Source organism: Pteropus alecto, unplaced genomic scaffold (genome assembly GCF_000325575.1).
Source record: "Pteropus alecto unplaced genomic scaffold, ASM32557v1 scaffold42, whole genome shotgun sequence".
In the NCBI taxonomy this organism is placed as follows: domain Eukaryota; kingdom Metazoa; phylum Chordata; class Mammalia; order Chiroptera; family Pteropodidae; genus Pteropus; species Pteropus alecto.
Window position 1 is genome coordinate 699,132 of NW_006434825.1, and position 25,805 is coordinate 724,936.

The 25,805-nt window shown below is 45.9% G+C and overlaps 1 protein-coding gene across 3 annotated transcripts in view; it reads right to left on the bottom strand.

Moving 5' to 3' along the window:
- Positions 1-25,805, bottom strand: part of CMIP (c-Maf inducing protein) — a 233,515-nt gene that overhangs the window by 152,592 nt on the left and 55,118 nt on the right. The window contains exon 1 of one of the 3 annotated variants that reach the window (XM_025045328.1): positions 6,066-6,174. The exons of 1 other annotated variant lie outside the window; for it this stretch is intronic. Coding sequence is in view for 1 of the 2 variants with exons in the window: in XM_025045327.1 (XP_024901095.1) it covers positions 5,100-5,111 (12 nt within the window). In the remaining variant the exon portion in view is untranslated. Of the gene's footprint in view, positions 1-5,099; positions 5,172-6,065; positions 6,175-25,805 lie in introns of those variants that run through there. One more of the 3 variants, XM_025045327.1, reaches the window with a different exon arrangement.

Consider the following 25,805-nt stretch of genomic DNA (forward strand, 5'->3'; position numbering starts at 1 on the left):
CAAGTGTTTCCTAAAAGCAATGGGGAACCATTACAGGATTCTTGAGCAGAAAAGGAATTTCATTATGCGCATGCCTTTCATGCCCAGCTGAAAACGGTAATTTTGCAGCCCGTGCTTCCAAAATGGCCCTCATTTTCCTCCATCACTATGGGCCCCGCAAACATTTGTGTCAGGCCCCCTAGGACAGCCAGACACTTTGCAGCTGCCCCCGCCAATCATTATCAACCCCCAGGGCCACCCTGGTTAGAAGCCTTTCGCCATTCTGCACAAACCCTCCGACTGCTGGGCTTATGGAAACATTCCCAAAACGTTTTTATGTGCAATCAAGAGGCCTGCTTGGAAAATCCCGGCTGCAAGCATTTCTCTCTCCCAGGCGGCTACACCCAATTGTTTTGCTGCAAGATTCTGCGTCACAAAAGGGATATCCCCAGCTAATATGACATTCAAAAGGACTAGGGAATCTGGGCTGCCTGTATTCAGGGTAATCACGTCCCATCAGTGTGTGTCCTTCCTCTGAGTTATCTAATCGAATTTCCTGTGTGTGTGAATATAAATACTGTTGTTCTGACCCATGATGAACTTGTGAATAGACTGATTTTATCAGCTTTAATAGATGAAGGTTTCCAAAAACAGATGGACAGCATTACTTTTATTTTAATCTTAAATGAACACAATTTCCACTGGATACAGATAAAATTAATAACCTTAGAAGGAATCAACTTGCCTGTGAAAAAATAAAATCACATAATCATATCATTGCCCGAGATGTCTCCAACGAGATGTCATATGCTATTTCCACCTTAATGCCTTTTTCTATTTTCTTGGAACGAGGCTATTCTTACACATTCTTTTGGGTGCACTGAACATCAGTGTGACTTGGCTTAAATGGCAAGGGATAGATCAGCACCCAGAAATTACTGAAACCAAGAGAAATCCACAGGATCAAGACCAGACCAAAAAACTCTTATAAAATGGTAATCGAATCAACTTCTTACCGAAACCAGGCTCTTCTTAAATTGCAATTATCAACTTACTCAGCTTATGAAGTAAGAATATGGGGATCCATGCCAGCCTCAAGCAAATCTACTGAAAAAACTCCAGCTAACCCACAGCACAATCGCTAATGATGATGAAACCGGTTTCAATCGTTTTCCACTTTGTTCCAACAATCCCTTGTAGTCAGATACAGCCTCTTCTCTGTGTTTATACTACTCAGGCTCCAGGCAGCAGGAGACCCCATCGCTAGCTCCCGACTTCATGGATGTCTTTATAGTTTCCAAGGGAGTCCACAGAGCATGGTGATTATGGGTGAAGTTCTGAGAATGAGACTGCTCAATCCCACCTCTCCTCCTTCTAGATACCCAATCTAGGGCAAGTCATTTCAACCGCTGAGCCTCAGTTTTCTTATGTAAAAATGGGTTCAACGGTAGTACCTACCTCACAGGTTTGTGGCAGGGATGCAATGAGATGTGCAATGTGCTGGGCACAGAGTCCAGTATGCGGCAAGCCCCTGGTACATGTCAATTATCACGGTTACTGTGCTATCCAGAATACTGGGGCTCTTTCTCACATCCACCCTGACAGATACCCTATGCTCCTGCCTGCTCAAGACTGTGAATCCTTACTCCGTGAATCCTCAAACTCACTGCTTTGGCTGACCTTGGCTCTGTATTCCCTCCAGGCATCTCCCACTACCCCAATATCTCCCTGTCAGAACACTGCAGATCATTTCACTGGCTCAACAGAAGTGGCTTTTGGAACGCCTGTGCCTAATTCCTCTGCTAAATATTCATGAACTCCCTGATCTTGCCATTTCTAGCCACCTTTATTTACCAGGATTGCCCTACACCCCAGGCCATGTGCCCCCTGAAAGGCAGGACAGGAGCAGATAGACAGACCCGAGTCTGCATCCTGCTTCTGCCTCTGACTGGCTCCGAGGTCTCCAGCAAGTTCTATGCAAAGTCATGTAAACGATATGTCTACAAAAGGCACCAGACAAAATCGTACATACTGAAAGACCGTACCTATGTGACGCTCAGAGACAGGCAAGACAACTGGATGAAAAAAGAAATCAGGAGAGCAGTTACTCAGGGGATGGTGGGGCATGACGTCGGGGCAGGAGGGCTGGTCGTTTATATTCTGTTTCTTGATTTGGGTGCTGGCTACACGTGTTGGCAAAAATTCACTGAGTTGTACAGTATCTGTGAACATTTCTGGATGTATGTTTCAACAACTTTTACCTCCCAAAAGCAACAACTATCTATGCCTCAGTTTCATCATCTATAAAGTGAGATATACCAGGCAGGGTGTGGGTGGTTGGGGGGGTCATGCCTACTTCTAGGTCTCTACTCATGCTGCTTCTCCCCTGATTTCCTGTCTTAAATTCTATTCCACTTCATCTAACTGTCATGAATCAGGTGACTGCCATAGAGTTGGCTCCAGGACTTCGTTTAAAATGAACTATAAAGTTCTAGAGACTGGCTGCACATCAATGATTATACTGAACGCTACTGAACTGTACACTTAAAAATGGTTGATATGGTAACTTTTACACTATGCGTATTCTATCACACAAAAAAGATGAACTACATGGGAATAATATAATCTTGGAGATCTATTTATAATTCCCAGAGTTAATGACTGGTGAAAAAAGGCACTGAGGTGTGCCCTTGGGCTTATATTTTTCAAAAATCTTACTTTAAGGCATGGAAAAATGAATAAATAGCAAAAGCTGTTAAAAAACTAGATATAAAATTTTACGTATTTGGAAAAATGTTAAAATGTAGAGGGGATTTAGATAAAAACTAGGAAAAAGAGCCACAAATAACAGATTTATTGTTCTGGATAGCAGAATTCTTGATGATTTTCTTTTTCTATAATGAATATTTTACATTCATATTTCTTAACCATATAAATAAATGAAAATAAATAACTTTTATCTACGCTTCATTGTCTAGCTCCTCCCCTTTGTAAAATGTCTTTTTCGCCCAGTTTTATTTTGTGTCTCTGTAGATACTATAGCCTATATTTCCTATAGATTCCTATATCTTAAGAGAAATCACTGCCCCTCTCCTCCTCATGAAAATAGATTTCAGCCCTTTTTCCTGCTCTCAAATCCAGCCACAGAATCTTTCTCAACACAGTGGTCCAGATAGTCCCACCCCAATGAAATACATCTGTCATGCAAAAACACTTGTTCTCTTCCATCTTTTCCCCTGATTGTTTCCTGGTGTTTGTCCTAATTCCCCAATGCAAATGTAGCATTCTGGGGAAGAGGGGCTAAGCTTTATCCTTGTTCTCCTCATTTCGGTTCTAAGCTGAGGTTACTAGAAGCCCAACAACCACACTTGTGACTGACCACGTCTCAGATCACACACCTCTCCCTTCAGCTGAAGGTTCCCTCTTGACGTAGTTCCAAATCAAGACAACCTATTTCCAAATCAAGGAACCATCAAGCACAGGTTCCTCCAGAGCACGATGAAAGATGGTTTCAACCTGACAGTTAATATGAATACAATCTGGGTTTACCTCCCCACATTCAAGATTCCAGGTGGGCAGAGTAAACACACCTCTGCCCAGGTGCATGACATGAGATGGCGATTTCCGATTTCAGCAGTAAGGATGGGGAGCACTTCTAAGTGCCTTTGGTTGTCACCCTCCAAATATGTTCAAGGAACCAGGTTTTAGCTTTCATGGCAACCTGGTCTCTCTTCAGGTAATCTTAAAGTAATTGACACTTATCTGATTTCAAAGTTTTTACAGGGAAATTAATCTTTACATTGGATAGTCATGGCTGCTCTGCAGACCTTTGGGTGAGGGGTGCTCCGAGTCCCCACTTAAGCACTTATATTGCAGCTGAGGGCATGCTGACTCAGACGTGCGCACTACAGGACACTGCAGACACGAGGTCCCTCATCACTGAGGTTCCCGAGGCTCTTGGGTGGCACAATGCTCTGGGGGAAGATCCAAGATGCATTTATCTTGACATTAGAGTGGGCAATTTTCTCCAGGACACATGAATTGACCAAGAGTCCTTGTGGCTCATGGGAATGTTCAAGTGTATAACTTTTTATTCTTGTAACAGCTTATCAGCTCTTTGAGAGTTTGAGGCGATCTCAATAATTTATTAGGTGGATGGGGAGGTGGGCAACAGAGTTAAATATCTGCCACTGGGAATATCTTGAAAGTTCAAGGACATGAGGAGGTACCTTACAAAAAGGCAGTGACATCCATAGAAATAATTGTTTTATTATTAATAGATTAAGGGCTTTTATATGCCAAGCATGGTACTCTGAGAAGGTCAAATATGCTGGAAATTATATGCGTGAGATGTAGAGGCCCCATCTAGTTGTGTGACTCTGGGCAAGTTACTTCACCTCTCTGTGCCTCGGTTCCTTCATCTTTAAAATGAAGGGGCTCAACTTTAAAACATTGTGAATCTAGAATAACAAAACAGCATGGTGATGAAGCAAGCATAGTAAGTCAATAGTAACTAACAGAAAGCCTAAAAGAGACTTTAGCATATACTGGAAAATTTCAGTAAATGGTAATAGTGATATTTTAAAGCAGTGGGAAAAGTAAGCATATTCAGTGAAGAACATTAGACAATTAGTAAACTATCTGAAGGGAAAGAACAGCATTATGCCCCACCTCTCCCCTTATACCAAAAATTAATTCTAGATTAATTTTACAGCTATATGCTAAAAAAAAACAAACAATGGGGAATGTTTGATCTTGAAATTCAGAAGCACTTTTTAAACCATTAAAACATTGCATCAAGAAGCCACTAATTAAGACCCTCAGATCTGACCACAGAAAAATATAAAACTTCTATATATCAATATATACTCCACAAAAAATTAAGAGGCTGGAGGAAAAAAGGAAGTGAGAAGAGGTAACAATCACTACATATATAATATGAAAAATAAATAAATTTTCTATATTAAAAATGAAACTCTTACAACTACTTTTCAAAAGCACATGCCCCAATTAAAAATAAAATGCACAAAGAATCTAAACAATGTGCAAAAGTAATGCAAATAGTTAATGAACTCAAAAAGCAAGGGGAGTGAATGAGATTTAGGGGAACAAATCCTTACCGAGGGCACCATGCGAGGTTCACACGTCTTTAAAGAGTTCAGAGTTCACTACGACTGGGCATGAATTGGGAATGAGTGGCCTCGCTTGTGTGGTCAAAAGGGTACATTCCTGAAAGTCCTGGCCATGAGACGCAACCTGACCACAGGCTGCCCATGACGTGCTCAGGAGTATGAACCCCAACAGAGACAAGCACCCCAGGTCCACCCTGGTGGAAACACATGGACCCGACACAGGGTGGCAGTGGAGGTGTGAGCAGGGCTCCCAAGGGCCCCTCTCCTGCCCTGTCCAGAATCAGACAGTAGGAAAAAGAAAACACTAATCTCCAGGACCCTTCCCCATCTGAGGCCCCCTGGCTGCCCAGAGGATGCTCAAAGGGGACGGGCAGGGAGGGAACAGGACAGGGTCTACCTACTGCCTCTTTCAGATGAGTGCTTCCCTCTGCCCTGCACTGACTCAGCCCCTGTTCGTACTCTGGGTAACCTTTAGATGCAGCCCCTTGATTTTCAGAGAAAGTATACAACGTTGACATAAATAATAACTGAAGCCATCATTTAGTGAGTCTCTACTACACACTTAGCAGGCCGACTTTACAATAAGCAAAGTGAGGCTCTGCGAAGCTCAAGTGATTCATTTATTCATTTGCTCACTCACTCAAAAAGTATTTATCCAGCATGCGTATATATCAGGCAGGCCCTGTTCTAAATGCTGGGGATACAGTAGAGGGGAACAGAAAACAAACAAAAATCCCTGCCTTTTTACAGGAAGAGACAATCAACAAAATAAATAAGAAATACATAGTCTGTTAGATTATGGTATAACTGCTCAGGAGAGAAAATAAGGCAGGGAATAAGAGAAAAACATTGGGGGGGGACGTCAATACTGTAGATGAGACAGCCAAGGAAACCTGATCAAGTTACTGATGAGTAAAGATAAAAAAGAAGGAAGGGAGTGGGCACTATGAATACCTGAGCAGAGACAGCCCAATCCGAGGGACCAGTCAGGGCAACGGCCTCCAGGTGTAGCACAGGAAGTGTTCGAGGAGGCGGCCCAGGTCACACCATGTGTAAGCGATGGCCACACTGCCTATGCAGCTGGTCTGGGAGGCAATGTGGTCGCTCAAGGTCAGTCACATGGTTAATCATTGAGAGACCAGCCAGGCATTGACTACATGATGGGAAAAGGGCAGAAAGACCCATACTGGATGCCACACCTCCACCATCCTATAGGGGGCTGGTGGAAGAAAGGCCTGGGTCCCACTGAACCACTGCAAGGCATGGAGTCCCATAGCTCCACCTCCCACTTCCTCTGGCCCTGGGATGCGTCTCCTGACTTAGCTACTGGACAAGCAGAGGGAGCCTCCTGAGGCCTGCAGGACAGAGCTGAGGACAGCCAGCCCCAATCCCTAGGGACGCGCAGAGCTGTCTCTGAGATTTAGAAGGTACTTGATGAGACTATGAATGAGCCCCATGGTTTATCTGTTGGGCTCAATTTATCGGCCTGGTGGGAGAGGTTGTTTAGGAAATTTTTCAAAATTAGTGATGGTCAATGTTCTTGAAGACAATTATATACATGCATAGGCCTCCTGCATAAGTGTGCATGCACACGTGTATGCGCACACACACTCTTCTACCAAATATCTAAACATGAACTCTGTATTTGTTTTTCTCCACTATCTAATTGTGAAGTTATTTGTAGTTAGCATGAAGACAAGCAGGGAAGACTAGACTCTGGAGTCCAAAGACTGCAGCCCGAAAGCCAGCTCGCACATGAAGGAGCTGTGGGACCTCGGGCGCCTAACTTCCTTAGTTGTCCTTGGCCTGTTTCCTCATCTGCAAAATGGAGCCCACTATATTATTGTGAAAACTACAGAAAATGCTAGTAAAGCATCTAATTCAGTGCCTGATAGACAGTCAGAGCTCCATAAAATGGAAGCTATTAAATCATGATATGGTTTTAGAACTATTTGCAGTGCAATCATTTCATTTTAGAGGACAAACCAGACCCACGTAAGCAAATTCATGAGCCATTCCTAAATACAAATGGCAACAGAGGTGAGATAATCAACAACTAGCCCCAACTAGTCATTTGCAACAGAAGTGAATGTTTCTTAGTCAATGATGTTTTTTTTTTTCTTTCCTGGCTGTGGCATGGTTTGAATCAGCCAGTCTGGGAAAAGCCATGGCACATGGTTTGACCTCTTAAAAGTGAACTGTAACTTGGAAGCAAAGGGAATGACTCTTGAACCCAATGAACCCAGTTCTCCAAGCAAAGGTCGGACAGTGGATCTGGGCTTGCTTACATCTATCAAGACTCTATTTCTAAATATGGTCATGTTCCCAGGTACTGGATGTTAGGACTCGAACATATCTTTTGGAGGGGGACACCATTCAACCAAGGATAGTGACCATCTCAGGCAATATTAGAATGAGCTCACATTATCAGCCAGTGGCTAATGTCCTAAGTTCGGCAGCTGAAGGGAAGTGGGCAGTGAGTGGGTAAATGTGCTGGATGCTAGGTTTAGCTTTTCCAATTATTAACCCTGGGGTATTAGATAAATATTTTTAATGCAAGGGTTGTTATGATCAAATAAGATAATGTGTATAGGGGACAGCACAGTGCCAGCACTCAATGCCACTTATGATGCCACTGTGAATAGTGTCTGGAGGAGGAGCACGGTTCCATCACTCAGTGATATTTCCACTTCCCGGTGACACAGAAGTCTTGGAGGTAGCAGTCACACGGGCCCCCGGCTAAGGGAGAGACGTGGGAGGGGGGCGGGAAAGGCTCCGCTCAGCTTCAAGGGAGGGAGGGAGAGAGGGAGGGAAGCTGAATAATGAAGCAGGCTTTTGTGAGCAGGAGGCAGGAGATTCAACTGAATTGTCAAGAGTGTCAGCTGCAGAGGGTGCTGGGTTGAGTCGCTGAGTCAGACGGGCTGCACAGATCCTACAAAAGATGAATACTCCCACCAGGAGAAATCTGTTTGACTTTAGAAAAGTACAGGTTACAGTGATACTCACTAAACACCCCACCTTCCAGCTCCACAGACGGCAGGAATGAGTAACGGGGAATCCGTCGAGGTCCCTGAGGGATCCACCACTCTCCCTGGGACTTTTCCCCCAGAGTGGGGCCCTATCACATTGTATTTGCCTGGGATGATGTACTATCAGAATTACCTAGTAGAAAGGTTCAAACGTCATAACCCGTGAGGTATGAATGGATCAGGATTGGTGAGTTTCCCTGGCCTTAACTGTAACAACAATTTATCTACAAAGAAAACCACTTATAGCTGACTAATTGGAAGACACTCTCTAAGAAGGTTTTCAGGTAATGGTGATGGTGTTACCGTCCTTGGCCAAAAAGTCTCACCCTTCTCCACCCTTTCTCAGATCCTGGGACAAAGATTTTCAGATGACTCCACACTTAGTGAGTGTTTCAGTTTCCTATGGTTGCTGTAACAAATGACCACAACTTAATGGCTTAAAACCACAGAAATTTATCCTCTTTCAGTGCTGGAGGTCAGAGGTCCAAAATGGGTCTCTGCGGGCCCAAATCAAGATGTCAGCAGGGCTGGCTCCTTCTGGAGGCTCCAGGAGAGTCTGTTCCCATGCCTTTTCCAGCTTCTAGAGGCCTCCTGCGTTCCGTGTCTTGTGCACTTCCTCTACCTTCAACAACATCGCTCTCACCTCTACTTCTGTCCTCATGTCTTCTCTGACCGTCTCTTCCGCCCCCCGCCCCTCTTTCTCTTATAAGGACGCTTCCTCTACCTTCAAAGGTGGCAACAACATCGCTCTCACCTCTACTTTTGTCCTCATGTCTTCTCTGACCGTATCTTCCGCCCCCCGCCCCTCTTTCTCTTATAAGGACCCCGGTAAACTACATGGCACCTACGTGGATAACTCGAGGTCACATTCCAATCTCAAGATCCTTAACTCAACTATATCTGCTGAGTCCCTTCTGCCTTGACAGGTTACAAGGTTACATATTCACAGGTTCTGAGGATTGGGACGTGGCACCTTTGGGGGACCATTAGTCTGTCCACCACACCCTGTATAAAAGACATCCCAGTGTCCCACAGCTTCATGGTCCATACTCCTGGGAAGGCCCACAGACCCAACATAATCTGCTCTAGTGATCCCTCCAGAGCCGTATCTCCCAACTTACTCCACACTCGGTGATTTGAGGTTCACTGAGTATCCCAGGCACTGCTCACCTTTGTGTCTCCGCACATAATCTGCTCTAGTGATCCCTCCAGAGCCGTACCTCCCACCTTACTCCACACTCCACCACCCACACTTGGTGATTTGAGGTTCAATGAGTATCCCAGGCACTGCTCACCTTTGTGTCTCCGTCCATCAGGGAAACCAGCTGCCCACTCTATCCCATTATCCTCCCTCCTGGACTGTCCCAAGACATCTTTAAGATGCAGCTTCAACATCATGACCTCCACGAAGCTTTTCTTGATTCTCCTAACCTTACCTCCCTCCCTCTCTTACTTACTCCACCATAAATGTCACTCTGAATTATGAATATCTACTTACACATTTCTCTTCCCCAATAGGATATTGGGAAGACCTCAAAGGCAAGGACTACAGTTCATTTAGCTGTGTCTAGTCCAAGGCCTGATTTACAGTGGGTGATCAGTAAGTGCTAGGTGGATGCATGCATGGATGGATGGATGGATGTATGGACGGGCGAACAGATAGAAGGAAAGGAGAGAGAGGGAGGGATAATGGGTGAGTACCTGACATAAAAGTACATGTCCGATAAATATTTGTTGAGTGAGAGGAGTGAAAGGAACGGTGAGGGGGGGGCATGAATTAGGGACACCATCTACATTGGAAGAACTCAGCTAAGCAGTGGCCAACCTAAAGAAAAAGCTCAAGACTTGGGCATCCTTTGTGCTAAGTCAGAGAGGGAGGCCCTGATGAGCAGGAAGCCACGACCAGGAAGATACCAGCAATAGGTATGTAGTCAACTAGAATTAGCAAAAAGTCAATGAACTATTTTAATTTCCCATGCTGACTCAAAACCACATCTCCCTGGGAAGCAGCAGGAGGTATCAGGACTTCCTCTAGGCCAGAAACCAGCTCTGAGCCCCAATTCTGAGTCAGGATAACTTGATGCATGAGCACAGCACCCAGGTACGCCAAGCCCACTCAGGGCCTCAGCCTGTGTTTATATCTGACTTCTTAAACTTTATCCAGGACTGGTCGGCATGGGGCCCATGGTGGAAGGAGAGCCACAAGGTCACAGACGTAGGGCAGGACTCGGAGCTATCCACAGTGAAAAGGTGTGTCTTCACTCCAAGGCCAAACAAGTGTCAATTTCAACCATTTTCCTTAAAAATACCAATTTTCTATAAAGTCGTTACATGTGATATTTTTCCCAAATTTTATTATAAGAATATTCTAACGAAAAAAATGAATACTGCTATACATGCACCAAAATGACTAAAATTTAAAAAGATTGACAATACGAATATTGGCATGGACATGAAGGAACCGGAAATCTCATATACTGCTCCTGGGACTGTAAGCAGGTACAGCCACTTTGGAAAAATGTCTGGCATTATCCACAAAAGCTGAATCTACACACACGCTGAGACTACCAACCTCTTCCTAACTATAAGCCAACAGCATTTCATCAACATATTCCCCCAGGAGGTGCAGACAACAGTTATTCACAGAAACCTAGCAATATTCACAGAAACCAAAGAATGGATACAATCTAAATGTTCACTGTCAGAACAATGGTATATTAAGATAAAATATTATCTAGCAATGAAAATGAATAACCTTCAGCTGCACACAAAATATGGACACATCTCACAAACGTAATATTGAGCCATAATAAAGAAACCAGACATGAAGGAATATACACTGTCTGATCGGCTCTCCATAAGGCTGAAACCTAAGAAAAACTACACTACGGACATACAGTGGTGAGGAAAGTGAACTCTGGAGAAGAGGAAGAAGGTGGTTATGAAAAGGGGCCTGAGGCTGGTTTCTGAGGATGCAAGCCATGTTCTGATCGACGGCCTGGGTCACAGGCATGAGATGTGATAATTCATGAATCTGTTCATTTTGGTGTGTGCCTTTGTACATAAGTGGTATGTCAATAAAAAGAAGAAAAAGTTAAAATGATCTGACAGTGGGTCCTGTACACTCACCATTTAGAATCTACAAAGAACATTTTACTATTCTTGCTTTTTCAGTTATCTATCCATTTTCTTTAGCAGTCCATGAAACTATTATTATTATTATTATTATTATTATTCACATTGAGCTGAGTAATAGCTGAGCTCGGAAAAGTAACATTTTCTCTAGACGAGCAAAAAACTATTATTATGTGATGATGAAGATAAATATTTGGACATGCTAGCTATGGAGCCAAGTTTCTCAAACAACTCAGCCTGGCTTACCCCACCCAGCTCTTTGCCACCTTGTTCCCTGGCACCCACCTCCTTGTCCCACTTTGGGCAAATGAGCTAGAAAGTGGAGAATTTCTCGAAGTGGGCGAAAAAACCACAGAAACATATTCCTCTTCGGGTTCAGACCCGTCTGGCCTCGTGTTATCTAAGCTGCAGCGTGACTCTACCTGCCGCCTCCTTCAGTGAAACCAGCCCCAAAACTGCAAAGCTCACGGCCCGTGTGCACACTCGTGGGAGCCCAGAAGGACTCAAAACATGTCCAAAGCCATCCCAGAAACAGAGAAGATTCCTGATATTTAAGAAGTGAAATTAATCTCCTTTCCTTTGGGGGTGAGGAGAGGCTGAAAAGCAGCGAAGGCCCGGGACCCCGACCATCCCCCAGAAGAAATTGGTTCTCCTCCCCAAAGCCGCCTGGAGGTGATGATGGAACCTGCTGTGGCAGCTGCTTCCTGCACTGGGCCCTCCAGGGAGGGTCTCCTCCAGGAGACCAGGAAGCCTGCGTGCACCCCAAGGGTAGGGGAAAGATGACGTGGTCTTCCCAACCTTTTTTGTGCCTTTGAGCCATCGGCTGTCTGTTGAAGAATCTGGACCCCTCCTTAGAGTAATTTTTTTAAATATATAAAATAAATTCATAGGATCACAAAGGAAACTGACCATACAGAAATATTCTTAAAATCTGTGATAGAGCAAAAGGTAACTTCTGTACTGCATTAATAGCAAAATCTAGCAGTAGGTTTGATAACTACCCTAACTTTGGAGTCATGACGAACGTAATGATATTCCGAGATATCTACGACAGGAATGGGCTATGAACACGTCTGTGACTTCCATTGGTGACTGAGTCACAGGCACTGCTAATACCATTGCAGTATTTCCTAGAGTCATCACTGAAGAAAATGCTACATTGCAGTTATAGGTCAGTGACCATAAAGATGCCTTTTTTTTTTTTTTTCACATCCAAGTTCAAAGATCCTCTGAATTCTATCTATGGACCCAACGATAAGAACTCCTGGAAGTTAGGTGCCTTCTTTTTGTTCCCTGAAAATGCTCCCTGCCCCTAGGGATAAACTCGAATGCACTGAAAGTTGAAAGCAAGAGCTCAAACAGATATTTGTACATAACGGTCATAGCAGTACTATTCACAACAGCCAAAGGTGGAAAAGACCCAAATGCCCACTGATGGTGAATGGATAAACAACATGTGGTACACACACGCGCACACACACACACACACACACACACAATTATTATTCAGTCTCAGAAAGAAAGGAAATTCTGACACATGCTACCACATGGATGAACCCTGAGGACATTATGCTAAGTAAAATAAGCTGGTTGCAAAAAGACAAATACTGTATGATTCCACTTAGATGAGGGACCAAGAGTAACAATAAACAACATGTGGTACACACACGCACACACACACACACACACACACACATGATTATTATTCAGTCTCAGAAAGAAAGGAAATTCTGACACATGCTACCACATGGATGAACCCTGAGGACATTATGCTAAGTAAAATAAGCTGGTTGCAAAAAGACAAATACTGTATGATTCCACTTAGATGAGGGACCAAGAGTAACCAGATTCACAGAGCTAGAAAGTGGGCGCTAGGAGCTGGGGGAGGGGGAATGGGGAGTTAGTGCTTAATGGGGACAGAGTTTCAGCCTGGGAAGATGGAATCATTCTGGAGACAGATGGTGGTGATGGCTGCACAACATGAAAGTGCTTAATGCCACTGAACAGTTCACTTGAAAATGGTTAAAATGGTAAACTTTATGTCAGGTTTATCTGACCACGATAAAAATAAGTAAATAAATAAAACCACTCCCTGCAGAACACAGAAGGCGCTGTCACTGATGAGGAGAGTCAGGGGCAGAGTTGCCTGTGGCTCTGAGCTGGGCCGGGCTGCCACACAGAGCTGGGCTTGCGAGCTGCTGTGCCACTATGGGCAGATCACTTCACCTCTTTGGCCCCAACTTCCACCTCTATAAATGAGGGCTGTAGTCACAGCCGATGCTCTCCCGACACGACAAAGAACACGGTGATTTGCCAAGACTTTCTAATAATGCTGTGCAGCTAGCAGTATTGTGACTATGCTTTCCAGATGATTTAGTTAACTTATCCAGGTCACTCAGCTGGGACTGGCAGGTTAGGCTGATGAAGGAGCTCTGACGACAGTGTGTTTACCCTCGCTCTCCCACTAAGCTGCAGAGTCTAGCATGACAGACACCGTCTCTGTTTCATTTGCCACGCAGTCCCCAGAGCAGGCAACGCGGGAGGCTCAATAAATACTGCTGATCGACTCAAAGAATCAAGTTATGTCTGACTCCAAAACTGACTTCACTTACAAGCAAGGGGTGGTGGCATTTAAAGGGTCTGGTCTTTCAGGTGTCCATTCGGTTTTGTGATAACCCTTCAGGTCACAGGCCAGTGATCTCCAAGGAGTCACTGACACAGTGAAACCACAGTTAATGGGACAGAAAACTAAATCTACCCCACGGTAGACGCTCATGTACTGCCACATGTACACACACACACACCTGGCAAAAAGACCGGTGACTCAGTAACTAGTAGCAGCAAGTTTCTGTCTGTGCAAGGGGCTCACGTTTGGTTCCAGAGGCCCCGACACTGGGAGAGAGCCGAGAGATGAGGTCAGCCTCACGCCCAGGCTCTGGGGGTGAGGAAGCAGTGCCTAAGAGAAAGCAGAGGGTTACCTGAATATGGCTTGGCTCAGGAGACACCTTGGGGTGCTCCCAAAGCTGCTTTTACAATCTTCTTCCCAGGGGCTCCCTCCAGGAGCTGAGGGTGGTCAGGGAAATGGGCATAGCACTCTCCGAACAAAAGCGCTGTTATCACGTTTCACTTTCACACAGCATTCTAGGCCACAATGCCCTTTAGGGGGTGGGGAGTTGGCAGTGACCTAAATTAGGCAAACATGGCTGAGCTGGGTGACTCGGGAACATGGATTCATCAGATTGGATTAGTCAGCTGCTTAGCTGGGGACCAGGCAGGCTTGAGGTACCATGAGGGACATCCTGCCTTTGGAGTTCAACCAAATTGAGGGCAGGGTAGGGTGGTGACAAAGTCCACCTTGCAGGTGATTGACCATGGGCTCCAGATCCCCATCTATAAGATGGGGTGAATCTATCTCCCATCTGGGGCTACCAACTTTATGCAACATGAGGGCAAATACAGAGTTACTCTGTAGCAGTGAAAAAAAATGAACTAGATCTGTAAGAACCAACAGAGGCAGATCTCAAACACAGGAGCATACAACACAGAGCAGAAAAGTCAAGTTGTAAGCACACAGAAATATACACCAAGCAATGAATGCTACATAGTGTTTAAGATGTTATGCGTATGTATAAAACTATTTAAAATCTAAATGGCAAGATCCACACCAAATTTATTATAAAGGGTACCTGGAAGCAGGTGATGAACTAGCAGTGACTGTCAAGGTAATTATAACTTCTCCAATAATGTTTTATTCCTTTTACTTACGAAAGCAAAGCAAAGAGGACAAAATATTAACCATGGTCAATTCTGGGTGGTAGAAATGTGGGCTTTTTATATGAGTCTTTATTGCTTTGTTTGTTTGTTGGCTCATCTGAAAGTCACCTTGATGACTATATGTAGACAAACATGAATCTTACTGATCATGTATGTCTCCTAAATTGTGTCTTTCTTTCTTTCTTTCTTTCTTTCTTTCTTTCTTTCTTTCTTTCTTTCTTTCTTTCTTTCTTTCTTTCTTTCTTTCTTTCTTTCTTTTCTCTCTCTCTCTCTCTCTCTTTCTTTCTTTCTTTTTATTCTCAAAATTCAAAAAGGAAAAGTCTCTCAGAGAATCAGTCTTCATTTGAAGTGCATTCCTCTCCACAGAAATCTAGAGACCAGGTGCCCCTGGGCTCTGCTAGAAGGCACTCCTCCGACCTCTGGCTGCTTCAGGTACAAAAAAGGTCCACGCTGCCCTGGGCCTTGCCACTGACCCGCCGTCCCTGGGATAGGCACTTCAGGAGCTCTGAGTGTCCTGCACTCGAGGCACCAGCACTAAGCATCCAGAGGACTCTTCAGCCCCTCCTGTTTCAATCCAGGTATGGCCACCTGGCATATGGCTCTGACGGCAGTGTCCAATCCACCAATCACACTCCAGGAAACACAGTGATGTCATCGGCCACCAATGGAAGTGCCTGACCAGCATGAGCAAATCGTGTTGCCACACTGGATTGACAGGATTTCAACTAGAGGCAGATACTTGACATTTCCTTTCTCTTGGGCAGCCTTAATTAAGTGTAAATGTACAATTTATGGACGGCGTTGCCCAACACTGAAACCAGCCAGCAGCCCCATGTACACCCACTCTTAGCTCCTAAATTTCAAATTTGCTCTTAAATTGTGACAGTGCCCCCTGAATTCTGCTTATACACTTTCCCTTCCTCATTTCTAGATAAAAAAGAAATATCATTCTTTATGCTGCATTTCACTGTATCATGGCTCCTTATCTACAGAGAAATTCGATCTGTAAGATTACAGATGCCAAAAAGGAAAAAGGAAAAGGTACATTCAGAATACTTTCTTCCTTCCCCTGATCTCCAGCAATCCCCAAGTGAAGAAAAATATCACATGCTTGAAAACCCAAGTGACCGCCCCCCAAACTGTGGCCATTTTGAAATCTGGATGCAAGGTATAAAAGGAGTTTTAAAAACCATTTGGTTCCTCTCATTAGTCCATCATCCTGCATCTGCCTACAAATAAGGCGGCTTTGGACGAGAAAAAAAATTCACTCCAGGGAGCCAGCGGGAGGGGTTTTTGAGGGAAGCTCCCCACAGACCCCATCTGATAGATTTGAGGCCACCTAAAGCCCCCTCCCCAGCTGAGGTGCCCCTAGAGATGCTCAGGCTCTTCCCTCTTCTGGAACCAGAACTGCCCCTGCAGAGCCCAGTACTTCTAAGCAGCAGCAGTGGCATTTTGGGGAGGCAGCGACCTCAGTAGTCACCATTTTACAGAGCAGAGAGGCAGTGAGAGCAGCTCGCCTTGTGCTGTTAAGGGGGGCGGCAAATGCAGAGCCACCAGATAACTGAAACCTCTGCTGTCTTCCTGCCATTGCCGACCATCACCATAGGAACCACATCCTGCTGCTACCATGGCAACTGTGCAGTACCATCCGCTCAGTAAGCAATGATGCAGAGGCCACTCAAGAAGGCTTGCTGCAAGGCCTCAGGGGCTGACAAGGTCCTGCGGTCCACAGTCACGGGGAACAGAAAATTGACAGAGAAGCCTTCCAAAGCAATTAGTTTTCTGGTTTAAAAGCCCTCTTCCCGCTCCTCAACAATTAATTTGCCCCCAAATTAAATCCTTTCTAAAGTATATTCCTGTTTCTGTGTTGTAAAAATCTCCAGGGCAAGACACATCAGATAAGAGCCCAGTGGGGACTTTTTTCGACACATGGCCACCACTGCTCAAATGGAGAGAGCAGGATGTGACACTAAGGGGGTCCCTCCCAGTAAAACCACAAATTCACTACAGCTGCCCCTACAGCAGGCTAGGCACTGGGCGAGCCCTTCCAGAAGCAGCATCTGATTTCATCCTCACACTCCTGCTCATAAATCTAATTTCCCACTTCCTACCTACATTTTACAGAGGAATGAATGAGGCTCAGAAAGGTTAAGTGACCTGTCCAAGGTCACACAGCACACTGGCAGAGCTATTTGAATCTCTCACTTGCAGGCACTTAGTCCACCATCCTGTATCTGGCAAGAGGGAGACCTGGGGTTCAACTTGGCCAGCTGGACTCCAGACTGGGCTCTCGGCCACCCACTATACTGCTTCTCAACTCAGGAGCAGCTGAAACACAAACATTAGATCCCCGCCACCGAGCACAGCCTCCCAAGGCCTCCCACCCCTCTGGGCTGTGCCTGTCACCCCATGACACTGTTTGAAACAACTCTGCTTGGCCACACAGAAACATCTGCGTCAGCACCACAGCCGCATCCCTGCAGCCCCCGCCACACATCCGGCATATGATGGCCTCGGTTAAAAGGCCCCCTTTAGTGCAGACGGGACCTTGCAAGGAAGTACAATTTCAATGCTCCCTCTTCATCCCAAGGCAGTGATTTCAGAACTCACTTCCCATTCATCACAGTCCAGGATGGCAGAGCCCGCAACACCACGGGCTCGAGGGGAAGAGACGAGAGCCTCGCAGTCCCAGCACCTCACGAAGGCATCCTCATGGTGCGCAGATTTGGTAGAGCCAAAAAATTGCCATTTTCGAGGTTAAAAGTGAACAAATGCTGGCAATCTCCTAAGATTTAGTCTAATGTCTGAGCCTTGTAGCAACTCCACTTTACAGATGAGGAAACTGAGGCTCAGAGAAGTTAAATGATGGTCCAAGGTCACAGAGACAGGAGTAGAAGACACAGGACTGAAGCCAGGTCTGTAGGTTTCAAAGTCAAAGTCCTTTACATGCAATGCTCTTCCCCTGACTACCCCGGGGGTGCTGGGAAGCCCAGAGAGGGTGTGACTGAGTGGAAAGCAGACCAGGGAAACCACTTCCTGTGCTGTATGAGATTCGAGTTAAGGGGCAGGGGGCTAGGACTCTCTCTGGGACCCTGGCTCTGCTCTCCAATAGAAGCAGATTTAGTTTAGTGAAGAATCCAGTAACCACAGGGGTTTTGTTATATATTTTTAAATCAATATTAACAGACACAGAACACAGGAAGCAGACAGACAGTTACTTAACTGGTTTGAGCCTAGCTGGCTCATGCATAAGGTTGGATGCCAACACCTACCGCACAGGGCTGGTTGAGAAATAAATTTAGTCATGTGAGCCGGGAGCCCAACACAATGCCTAGTACATGGGCAGAGCTCAGAACATGCCACTTCCCTCATTTACTGCTGCTCTGGAGGGTGCAGCCCAGCCTGGTCCCTCCAGAGACTTCAGCAGAAAGCCTCTTCGGTGTCTTTCCCAAACAGGTCCAGGTTTCCTGTATTCCATCCAACATGAGAAAGCTATTGTTTTTATTCATGACCCTGACACCTCTCTCCACTTCCCAACTCCATGATATCAACAAGACCCAGAGGACAACCAGTGGGCCAGGTGAGCCGACCCCTTAGCAGATGGTGGGTAAAGCTTTCAAAATTGTGACAGATTTTCTGTGCTCAGCTATCTTTTCCCAAAAAGAGAGCCAAATAGGAAATGGAGGAATGAGATAATCCATAGACTTTAGTAGAGGGGGTCCAAAGGTGATTTGGGAAATAGCATCCCATTGACTTAAGCCAAAGAACAGTGAATCTGCTCTCTCCTGCACCACACACACACACACACACACACACACACACACACACCTCAGTGGATGGGATGGGGGTCACTCAAAGGAACTCCTTTTTACATTGCCTGCAAAGAAATTCCACAAATCCACTGGTGTCTATTTTCCTAGAAAATCCAAGAACTACAAAAGGTTCCCATTGTTGTGGCAGGAGGTCAACATTGAAAATAGATATTTTAAGTCACTGCCAACTTTGTGCCATGGCTCTATCTTCCAAGCCTCCAGAGAATATCTAACTCCAAAAATGGCATTCCCAAAGGATGGGATCCTTTCCGACAAGTTTCTAAGAGAGTTGCCACGGCTTCGCGTTTCTTCTGGAAAAAACATTTCCAGCCTTTCTAGTGTTCCAAGGAGAGATTCATAGGACACACTGGCTTACATGTGGGGTTTTCTTTCCCTTGATAGCCCATTATTTAGTTTGTGATTTTGCAGTTAACACAGCTTGGTGTTATTTTTTGTCATTAAAACTCGAACAATACAGAAATACGAAGAGCAAAAGCAAGAGAGTCCCCTTCACCTGGATTCAATCCCCACTAGTTACCTCCAGAGTAACAATCCCTTTTGCCAGTTTGGGATGTTTCCTTGGAGTCATTCTCCTAGGCATTAATGTACATGTAAAAAAAATCCATTCTGATTTATATTTTTGTGTAACAACGGGTCTCAAACAATAACGTCTTGGCCATCTTTCTACAAAAATGAATTTTAGGTTTACCTCATTCTTTTTCATTGCTGCGTCATATTCCGCACGACAACTGTATTAGAATGTATTGACCTACTCCTTCACTGATGAACTTGGATGCTGTTTCTAGTTGTTCACTCTGCTCCCTTATATGTCCTTGGGCATGCCTCTAGGTGCACGAGGGAGAATTTCTCTAGGACAGACACCTAGGTGCTCTGGTATCTATCTCCAGGTCCCTGGACTCAGTGATGCACAGACAGACCCAATTCCAGCCACCAAGGGGCCATGAACCCAGATTGAGCGTAGGGTATCTGGCCATGAGACACCCAGGCTGGGGGAGCAGGGGTGGCTTCCTCCAGTGGGGACATCTAAGCTGGGTCCTGAGGTAAAGCTGGCCTAGAGAAAGGGACAGATGTTAGAGTGTCCAGGAAGGGGCTCTGGAGAGAGATGCCGAGCCCAGTAAGAGCATATGCCTGCAAAAGGCAAGCGGTGAGCCAGAGTGTGGTGCTTCAGGAAGAGAAAGCCATCGCAAATGACCAAGACCCTACTGGGAAGACGGTGGGGAGGAAAACCCAGGCTCAAAGCAGAGGAAAGTGGGATTCGATTCTTCAGCAAGTACCCAGGGGAACCAGGAATGAGAAAGGGGCCAAGATGGCAGCTGGGGGAGTGGGTCTCTGTGCACGGAAAACTTAAAAGAGAAAAAGAACTTATGGCCTAGACCTGAGGTCAAGTGACGGGACTAGAAATCATGCAGAAGCTGGGGCTACATCGGACAGGATCTAACCAGGAGACCTTGAGTGTTTGAACTGAGGGCTTTAATGCAGGGAAATGGGTACACAGAGATGGAAGAGCTAAGAAGCAAAACGGGGACAATGAGGCAACCCAGAGGTCAGCACCAGCAGGAAGCTTCCACCATCCCAGACTGGAGGGACAAAGGAAGGGGGCAGAGGTACCAAAGCCCAGGAGACAGAACCATGAGGCTGTCCAGGGGGAGCTGGAGCTGTGGAGGAGTGGCAGCTGCTCTCAGAGAGACTTCTGGACACAGACAGGGTGAGAGAAATCCTCTAGCCTCCCACTGGTTCCTCTCAGTGACTGAACCAGAAACAGGGGCAACTGGGACACACAGCCTGCAGGGGTCACCCACCTTCCTCCCCTCCCCCATACCCGGTGGAGCAGAAGAAAGGCGAGAGAGAAATGGACCCAGGGGCAAACAGGCCCAGCCAGACAGAGCAAACCTCCAGTACCTGGAATAGCACCTGCTTCGGGGGACAGATTTGCTAAGAGTAAGTAAAGCTAGGGATGGCTCCAGAGCCCCTGCCAACCAGGCCCACAACTGATTTCCTGATAGCTATCAGGCCTCTCTCAGAATGATGAAATATGCCTCTCATCATACCCACTCCTGGCCCCGCACTCCCAAGCACTCAACAGTAAATCGACGGTGTGTTCTCTTGAAACAGTAGCCCAGTGGTGCCTGCCTGCCGGCCCTCAAAGCCAGGACCAGACGTGCCCAGGCCCTGATCCCACACATATGGGTACCACACAATCGAGACTGACTTCCACATTTTAAAGCAGGAGGTACCCCGAAGGTTCAAAGACAAGAATCAGGAGGCCAAGGGCTCTGTTCGGTTGTGTCACTTTGAGGCTTCCAAGCACAGGTTAAAAAGATTCAGCCTCCCCTGCCCGGTCAATCCTAAAATCCTGGTCAGGTTCCTTGGCATATCCTAGCACAGAATAAAGGCCAGTGGCCAGTACGTTTCTCTGCTAGAGTCAGGCTTCGGTCCAGTTGGGAGGAGGCATAGGGAAAAGGCTGAGGGCTCTAGGGCTACCCAGCTCTGCCAGGAACTGGCCGTGGGTAGTCTCTGGCTCCAGCTCTTGGAAGGGAAGGTTATGACCTCCTTCCACGACTGCCACGCCCAGACAGTGCCTGGTCCTCAATGATGATGCTCTGGTTACTTGTTCACTGCATTTCTGTCACTAGGGCAAAGGGCTCCATTCTAGGTCCACAGTGGCCTTATCTGACAGAGCGTGATAATGCACTGACCCAGCACATATATGTGTCAGGCATTATTTCATATTTATTAAGCCACTTAATCTTCACAACCCTGGGAAGTAGGAAATATTGTTATGTCCATTTTACAGATGAGGAGAGTGAGGCACAGAGAAATTTAGAAACTAACCCGCACAGTTAGTTTAAAAGTGGTGGATCCAGAACTCATTCCTGGGCACTCAGGCTCCAGAGCCCACACGATTAACCGCTGTGCTAGTGCTCCCCTTTTCGGCGTGCCCACCATGTACCAGGGGCTATGCTAAAGGCTCTACGTGGGCTTTCCCATTTACTCCCCACAATATCCCCGCTTTGTGAATGAAGAAATGAAGACTCAGTGAGATTGACTACCTGTCCAATGTCACAGACAAGTGGCCAGCCACGTGGGTGGAAACCTAGGTGGTCTCATTCCAGAACCACACTCCTGACCCCCAGGGTCAGCCCTATTCTTAAGGTTGAGCTGGGCTGCCCCTTCCCCACTCCTCATGCCATTTCTGGACACTTCTCTCACCCTGATCCTGAGGGTGGTCACATGCTCCGCAAAGGGGAAGCTTTCTTGGTCACTCTCCCCCTGCCCACCCCGCCCCCCAACTGCAGGGGCTGGAACACCTGCCATCCTTGCAACAGATCCAGACACAAATCCACCCCTCAAATAGATCAGGCGTGTCACCGGATTCTAGCCTCTTATAGAGTAAATATATGAAGTCATTCTCTGTAAACAAACACATTATTTTGGGGACGAGTATTCTCTGGACATCAACAAAGCTGGCAGCATTTTGTTGTTGTTTGTTTTGTTTTGCTTTTTAAACTAGCAGCAGCAATCAGAACAAAAGCCCTGTAGTCCATTTTGGGGCCAAATTACAAAGCCATCCTTTAGCCCATGATTGCTGGGACACGGAGAAAAGAATGTGCAGCCAGGGCTCAGGGGAGCAGAGCAAATATTGTTGGAGCAAAGACAACAGGACAAGGGCTGCAAGTCTGTGGGGTGAAAACCAAGCCGGAGGTTCTGAGAGCTGGAATTTTAAAATTTCACACCCGGAAGGAGTCAAGCTACTGATTCAGGGGCCAGCCGACTCAAGCTATGTCTACACCCACTGTGGGACAGATCAGCCTGGAAAGGAGAGTGGCTCCACACTGGGAAGTGTCCAGATCCCATGCTTTCCCCACTGCCTGTGTCCCACAGGTCTGCACTCGGCCAGGCCAGGAGGATGGGAACACCCCTGGCAGCACCCTCAGCGTGACCCTGGAGGTTTAATCCCCGTTCCATGCACACTCAGCCCTAGAAAGGTGTCCTGACAGTGCAGAGAATCAAAGGCCAGCTCTATTTTTGAGCTGGCCTCCCCAGAGAATCCCAGGGTAGAGAGGAACCCAGTCCAGCCAGGTGGTGTGAGAGATCAGCTTTCAGTCCCTTCATTCATCAGACAGCCATTTCCGGAACACCTACTATGCGTGGGGCCTGAGCCAGCAGTGCTGGCCTGGCTCCTCCACTCTAGCCTCTGGCTGGGACCTTGGCAGTAAGGCCACAGAGAAAGGTGTCACCTATGAATAGCCTGTTGGCAAGATGCCCCAAATCCTGGGCCTGGTGATCAGTGATGAATGAAGGCAGGCCCCACTCTAAGAAGACTTCAATTAGAACAAAGGGAATCTTCTGACCAGCTAAAAAGAGGAAAAGACTTAGAGAATGACAAAAAGTTTAGGGGAGGAATCAAAATCAGAGTAAAAGGCTCCCACTGGCCAAAGATGGGATAATCAGAACATCAAAAAGAAGAGTGAGTGCATTGGATTCAAACTCATCACACATAAATTTAAATCTATGAATTCATACTGAGTAAAAAAATTAAAAATAATCCTTTGGAAGATCCTACAAAATTAGCTCATTAAAACTTGGTAAAGGGAAAGAATGAAGCTTTTTCCCCCGCCTTTCCTATATCTACTGAGCATCAGAACCAGCAAGTAGCTGATTAAGTGAAACGCTTTTTAGAATAATCCCATCTAAGAAATGAAGATGGAAAGGTAAATTTAAAATATCTTCACTTTGCACCCTTGATGAAATAATGGATCTGATAATGGTTGATGATGACTAAAATATTAGCGAAAAAGCTGAAAAAATGGATGGGTTAGGCAACCAGCACCTGAACCTGCTCATGAATGACATCCAGAGAGACACCACTCCAGGTGGGAGAGCTCCTGGGGTGAGGCGAAAGGCAGTGCATAGTGCCGTCTAGAAAGGATATGTTTTATTTAACCCGCTATACTCAACATATTAGCATTTCAATATGCGATCAATGTAAAAATTATTAGCGACATATTTTATATTCTTATTTTCATTGTCTTCAAAATCCAGCGTGTATTTTATACTTGCAGCACATTTCAATTTGAACCAGTCACCTTTCAGATGCTCAGTGGCTTGTGGCTGGTGGCTGTTGTATTGGACAGCACAGGTCTAGAACTAACTAGAAAGTCACAGGATGCACAGGAATACAGGGCACAGAGGAACGTGTTCGATGACACCATGAGGAAGCAATTAGCAGACCTGGGAATGTGGAAAATTCCATAGGACAGATGACCTGATTCAAAAAGACATTTAAAAAACCCCTAAGGACATGTAAGCAAACACAGTATACAGACCATGTTTGGGTTCTTTTTTGAACAAATCAACAAAAATCATTTATGAGACAACTGGGAAAATGTGAATATTGACAGAACATCTGATATCAAGGAATTATTGTAGTTTATTAGGCATGAGAATGGTATTGCATTTATACATATACATATTTTTTTAAAGATACCTTATTTTTTGAGATATGTACTAAATTCTCAATGAACTGATAATATGTCAGGAATTTGCTTCCAGATAATTCGGTGGCTGGGGGAGAAGGGAGTGGACAGGGATAGCCATGTGACCAGAATGGCCGAGAGTCGGTAACTGCTGTAGCTGGTGACAGGTACACAGGGGTTCATTTCACCCTTCTCTGTTGTCAGCATATGTTTTCAAATTTTCCAAAATAAAGATTTTGTTTTGTTTTGTTTAATTAAAGAAGAAACCATCAGTCTCAGGCTGGCCTGAGGCAGTAGCAGAGAAGGGCAGTGGTGGACCACAGTTTTGAAGAGGGCCAGCTCTGGAATCATACCTCCGGGATTTAAATCTTGGCATTGTCTCTAGCTAGTTGTATGACTGTGTATGTCCCTATGGTTGCTAAACCTCAGTTTGCTCCTCTGCTAAGTGGAGCTAATCATAATAACGTGTCCTCACAGGACTGTTATAAGGATTTTAAAAAGTCATACCAGCTAAGTGCTTAGCCGTGGGTCTATAATGTGGCTTCATCATCATTATCTCTAAAAGAACATTATCAGAGACAAGGTATTCCTCATGGACACATTTCCAAGCTGAGCTCTAGTGTCCTCACCAGGGAAACAGAGGCCCTGACATCGGGTCTGTGTAGCTCTCGGGCAGCCATGAGGAGCAAATGTCTCCTGGTCCCCGATCGGACCATGAGGGATATAAATCACAGTAGGAAGGAGAAGCAAACATGGTGAAAGGATGCTGATGACTGTCATCTATTTCTCAACAGGGCATCAGAAGGGCAAGAAGTCAAAGCCAAGGTCAGTAGGGCTTTTGCCAAATGCCCCATCAGAGATGCAAGAAAAGTATCTTCATCTGAAAGTATAATAAAAATTGATTGGAAAATGAGGTTCCATTTGCCAGCCAGATCCAATTAGGCACAGTTTCTCTGAGGCAGGACTTCTAGGTGGAGAGGACACCTGGTGTTCCAAGACAAGGGCCTTCATCTCACAGAGGTGGGGGAGGCCACCCATTCCATCCTACTCATACTTCCAGGCTCCAGCCCACCCAGAGGGTACCTGTTGCTGCCCATCTGGTTAGGGGAGGCAGGAAGACAGAAGTGTCAGGGTCCTGGGTCCTAGATAAGACCCAGCCACGGAGATGTAGCTGGCGCAAGTGGGCTTAAGAGATAGCTGGTCAGACCATACCCTTGCGTGGCCCTGGCAGTATTCCAGAACCATGCTGAAAGTTGTCCCCATCCCAACTCAAGAGAAGAGCTCTGTGTTGGGGCCACACTGGCCTAACTTGCTCAGAATGACCAGAGGGGGACAGACAAACAGGACAGACCAGGACCCCCTGAGCACCTATCTTATCATGAAGGTCACTGCCATTCTTAGTGTTGAAAAACCTCGAGTTCAGAGAGGAGCTGGAGGTGACACAGG